Source organism: Lactuca virosa, chromosome 8, assembly GCF_052849685.1.
Source record: "Lactuca virosa cultivar CGN04683 chromosome 8, Lactuca_virosa_CGN04683_v6, whole genome shotgun sequence".
NCBI classification, from domain to species: Eukaryota; Viridiplantae; Streptophyta; class Magnoliopsida; order Asterales; family Asteraceae; genus Lactuca; species Lactuca virosa.
The window spans coordinates 166,900,189-166,905,791 of record NC_136433.1 but is presented as its reverse complement, the minus strand read 5'-3'; the positions used below and the strand labels follow the sequence as shown (position 1 = coordinate 166,905,791).

General features: G+C 28.5%; 1 protein-coding gene across 1 annotated transcript; it reads left to right on the top strand.

Moving 5' to 3' along the window:
• The first annotated feature begins 1,426 nt into the window (after positions 1-1,426).
• Positions 1,427-3,287, top strand: LOC145133369 (uncharacterized). The gene is made up of 2 exons (XM_079068313.1): positions 1,427-2,022; positions 3,023-3,287. The coding sequence occupies exons 1-2, from the start codon at positions 1,552-1,554 to the stop codon at positions 3,176-3,178; spliced, it is 627 nt and encodes a 208-aa protein (XP_078924439.1). The 5' UTR covers positions 1,427-1,551; the 3' UTR covers positions 3,179-3,287.
• The last annotated feature ends 2,316 nt before the right edge of the window (positions 3,288-5,603 follow it).

Here is a 5,603-nt window from a genome sequence, read left to right as displayed (position 1 = left end):
AATCTGAGGTGCAATTAGATAAAACAAAGAGAGCTAATTAATATATTTTTTTGTACACTTTTTTATTGTTTTAAAAATAATCAAACATATACAATTAATCATCTTTGTACTCTATAATTAGGTATTAATATCGATATATTTTTTCATGCAAAACAAAACTTTGTTACAACATTCATAGTTTAATAAATACAGTTTTTATTAAATTGTTAATGTTGTAACATAATATTTTGTATGAAAAAAGATTGATCTTAATACATAATTATTAAAATCACAAAATTAATTAATTGCATGTGCTTTTAGATATTAGACAAGTGCTAAAAAAAATTAATTTTTTTTTTAATATGGTTATCAAAATGGGAAAGTGCTATTTTATTTGGAACAAAAATAGGAGTGTCAAAACTTTAAAAAAAATGAAAATTTAACTTCAAAATTGAAAAATATGAAAACTAAATTTCTTTCGTGTAATGTTTTCTCTTAATTTTGATATATAATCATGTCATGTCATGTCAGTACGTCACGCCATCAAAGACTTGCACGTTAATGTGTAAGTGGGTTACACAGTTAAGTTATCAATATTGCAAAAATTAAAAAACTTATTGCTAAATTGTAATAAAAATAAATGTAATATCAAAATTGATTATTTTTTTAAATATAATGATTTTGTGTAATCGATCACTTAAACTATTTTCACAAAATAGAAGTGTATTTATATTTGTAAGAAATAATTATCTTTAGAAAACAACCAAAAAATCCATTTTTCATAAATAAAATATGAAAAACCATTAAAAACAAATGTGGTGAATTTCGCAATCTTTTCACTGACCGGAATAAAAAGCATTTTGTAATCAGAGTTTGGATCTTAGAAAATTAATATAGTGAATTTGTAGGATTTTTTAGCTAGGGGTTAACACCATGTAATTGCCTTCAGAATTGAAACCGCTCCAAAACTATCGGTTTTGGAACTGAGATTAATGTGATTGGTTCCAATTTAGTTCTTAATACATGGAACTGTTTGGGATCATTCCAATTCCAATTATGGCTCTCAATATTTTGGAACCGTTGTTTTCTGAATACAGGTTTCGAAACTACAAATCCCCCGACTTTTCAATAAAATTATTATATATTTATAAGATAATAGCTAAAAATTAGAAGGAGCCGAAAATGTAAATAATAGCTATAAAATAAAACAAATAAATATATATATATATATATATATATATATATATATATATATATATATATATATATATATATATATATATATATATTCCTTTCGATATATGTTTGTTTATATTTATAGTTCATATAATTACTCGCATGTTCACCTTTTGTTTTGAAGACCTTGTAAAAAAAAAAAAAAAAAAAAAAAAGAAGTTCTGCAGCATCCTATAAATTATCCTCTGCATCATCACATGCTTTCCTTCTAAAAAAAGTCAAAACCGTCTTCTTCTTCCACCACCACCACCGCCACCGCCGCGGCCATTACCGCTATCTTACCATACTCATCTCTTTCCATCTTCATATTCAAGAAGAAATTTGGTGTTATTAAAAATGTCTTCCCACGAGAATCAAAAGAAAGGAGTAATGTATGTGTACAAACTAGACACCGGAGGAGGCCACCACCACCCACAAACACCACCACCGTCAATGAACAAGAAAGTTGTTTCCCGGAGTTGGGGACTACTAAAAAGATCCAAAACCTACCGGGAAAATGAGATTAATCAACAGCATTATGATAAAGAAGACAAGAAAGAGATGGTTCATCAAGAATCTGCAAGAAAATCTGTTTCAGTGATGGAAGGAGGGAGGAAGTTAATGGAGTCGACTGGGAGGAGATCGGTGGGGAATGCGGCGGAGATGAGTTTGGGAAATGCAGCACCGATGGCGGCGTTAATGCAGATTAGGGTTTTAGTGACGGACATGCCGGCGTTCATGCAAATTCATGCATTCCGGTGTGCTAGACAAACGTTTGATAGCTTAGAGAAATTTAGCTCTAAACAAATTGCCCTTAACCTCAAAAAGGTATGTCTAGCTTCCATTAATTTTTCATTACTTCTAATTTTACTTCATTTTACCTTACATTTTTATTTTTATTTTTATTATATAGAAAACTTATAGCTTTTTTTAGCTTTTACGAAAAAGCTCAAAAAAAATTAGTTTGAAAGTAGGACATTTTAGCTTAAACAAAAAAGTTTTATATCGAAAATATACTTCAAGAAATTCTTTTATATTTTTGCAAATTAATTTAATTATTACTTTCTTTAGATTATGTTTCTAATTTACATTTTACAAAGATGTCCTTCTATGTAAATTAAATCTTTTAAAAAGATTCAGTTATTTTTGTTGAATACTCGTATACAAATATAAGATGATGAAGCTTCAAAATACCAATTAATTTTTTGAATATATCGTTTCTTCTAATTTATTTATTTTTTTACAATGTTATATATATTTAAATATATATAATATAATTTATATATGTGCCCTTTTCTATGTAAATCTTCCCCCAACTTTTCTTTGTGCAACAAGTACATTTAATATGATTTGGATCTTGTTAACCATTGAGCAAACACCATCAAACTGTCACAATACTCCCATGTGCTTTAGATTTGTTTTTAGTGACGGGTTATATTATTAATTTATATATTTTATGGTCCTGACATTTTTTATTCTTGTCATATCAATAAACAAATACAATTGATACCAAATTCTTAAAAAATCGAATATTATAATATAAATTAAAATTATCCACCAACTGTTCTTGTGACTGTGATTATGATCAAACTTCGCTTTTGACCACCCATGTGTTTACAAAATTAAAAAATATATAATTAAGTTTTTTTAATTAGTTTTAGATTCTCCCTTTTAATTTGTTATTTTTTGAAAGGTTAACCATCATAAACAAAAACACACCATAGGTCACTTATTAAATAAATAGTTGTTTGTTTAAATAAGTTAAAACTCATGATACATTTGATATTTGACTAATTGACTTTTTATGTTTTTTTTATGTGTGTGACAGGAGTTTGACAAGGTATATGGGCCAGCATGGCATTGTATTGTGGGCTCAAATTTTGGCTCATTCGTGACCCATGCAACCGGGTGTTTTCTCTATTTTTCCATGGAAAAATTGTACATTTTAGTTTTTAAAACAAAAGTTAAGAAAAATGTAAACTAATTTATATGAAAAATATATATATATTTTTTTAAATTAACCCATGAAACTGAAATATCTGCGATGTATTTGTATATCTTTTGGATTTTTTATGTAAATCTTTTTATATTTATTGGTTGATTGTTATGTAATTCTTGATTTGTTGAAATTTATTGTTTGATCTTTAGAAAAATTGTTGTGTTCGTATACATAACTATGTAACATGTCAAAAATATAAAAAAGTATAACGATATGTTTATGAATAGAAGTAAAAATATAATGACATAATACACTTGGAATTTTTCCACCTCAAATTAAAGTGTTAGTATTATATTCACTTTAAAGTGTTGGAATTTTTCCACCTTCACCAAAAATAGATTGTTTCTTTTGAAATAAATGATTTACTTTTTTAGGTCATCAAAGAAATTAATTATCACAATAAAAGTCTAAACCCTAAAAGTCTAATGGTTAAGATGCAATATTTCACATAGAGTCTAATATTCAATTTCTTTCAGAGCCAAAAAATTGTTAGTATTATAAATTTACTAATTCAATGAAAAAAGCGTAAAAAAATTATCTATGATTTTATAAATATCCTTAACCCTGAATATGTTTCTCTCCTGTATGATTTTGGAAGTAAAAGTTGGCGTGTAAAGAAAAGTTAGATCAACTTTCATGAAAAGTCTTTGTGTATTATTCAATCGATGAATTACCCCGTTATTTGAGATAATGGTCAATGCCATTGAATAATAATTACGTTTCATATTTCTTTAATTTAGGTATCTTAAATTCTTTTAAGAAAGTTTAATGCGTATGAATCCTTTTATTTTTTTGGTTAGACCACACGGTGTACATCCAAACCGCATTGTGTGGTTGCTGAATAGAACTAAACAGCACCAGGGAACACTATACTCTCGTCTCTCAGTGTGGTTTCTTTCCGAACGGGGTACCTCCCTCGGAACTTCTCTCTTCTTGTGATTGGCTAATAGTCGATTTTTTTTAATAACAAAAAAAAATGCTTGTTTTTCAAAATTAACAATCAAAAATATTTCTCGTAGATTGTTTTATGTTTGTTTTATTTTAATTCTTGGTTTTTTTCTTTTTCAATTATGTAATTTTTTATTTTCAAGTAATGAAATTTATTTATTAACTATTTTTATTTAATTTAAATTTAAATTATTTTTTAATTTAAATTATTTATTAACATTTAATTTCTAAAATTAATTTAAATTAAAATATTAGGATTTTTATTTCTTTTGTGTTAGTAACTATTTTTTATTTAATTTAAATTATTTATTAACATTTAATTTCTAAAAATAAAATAATTTTATTGTGAAAAAAATGAAAGAAAATGAAATGTGATCATTTACTGGGTTCTCAAGAGTTTGGAGAAACTAAAGGGAAAATGAGGTATTGTTGAGATGGCACAAAAAAGATGAAAGATGGATACACTTTGTGGCCTTGTAGCCCAAATTCGGGTGACCATCTACATTCTACGCGATTCGTCTATTTTGGTTACCTAATATCTTTTCAAACAAAGTGGATCCATAAGCCTATGATCTTTATCAATATTTTATGGAATAATTGTAACGCCTGAAAATTCGGGCTGTCAATTTAGAGATAATAAGCATTAAAAATGACTTTTTGATAGAAGATTATTTTGGATAAATAATCATAACCAAAGTTATTGGATATGTCACAAGGATTCCGTACACCTAACGAAGAAGTTATGGCTCGTCGAAGTTTTGCGATTAAACCGACATAGCACCGCGTATCGTAAAAAGTGAATTTTTGATAAGCTACCTTTTATCCTTAGCAATCTAAACTAAGGTCGTAGTATACGCTAGACCGAGAACGTGCATATAGAATGTCCAAATCTGACTTCATAAGAGGAAGTTATGATTTTTCGAAGTTTCAACGTAGCAGTATACTACAGCTCAGAAATCGAATTTTAGATCGGTCAATTTTTAGCCAAAATGATCTAAATGAGAATTGAAGATCTCATTAATAGGAGTTCAACGATAAAAAAACAGTCGAAAACGGAGTCCGTATGTAGAAGTTATGAATTTTACACGGTCGTTACCAGTGTAATCTTCTCAGGCTGTTAAATTTAAAATCGGTCAAGAATTAGCCGATGGGGTCAAAAGTAAAGTTGTAGATCTTGTCAATACCTACGTGTGGATATAAAGAACGTCAAAAACGGAGCACGTATGCGAAAGTTGTGAATTTTTTAAGATTGGTTGTTTTACCTGCGTCTTGTGCCACGTGTCAGCATCAGGCGAAGCTTTGGTGCCCACCCAAGTTCACAACGCGAATGTAAAGTTCACGACGTGAATCGCCCCTGGACAGCCTATAAATAGAGGCGCAAATCACTCATTTTCTTCACACCTTTCTTATCCTTTCTCTCCCAATACCCCCAAACCCTCTCTTCTTTTCCGTAGCACTTCCT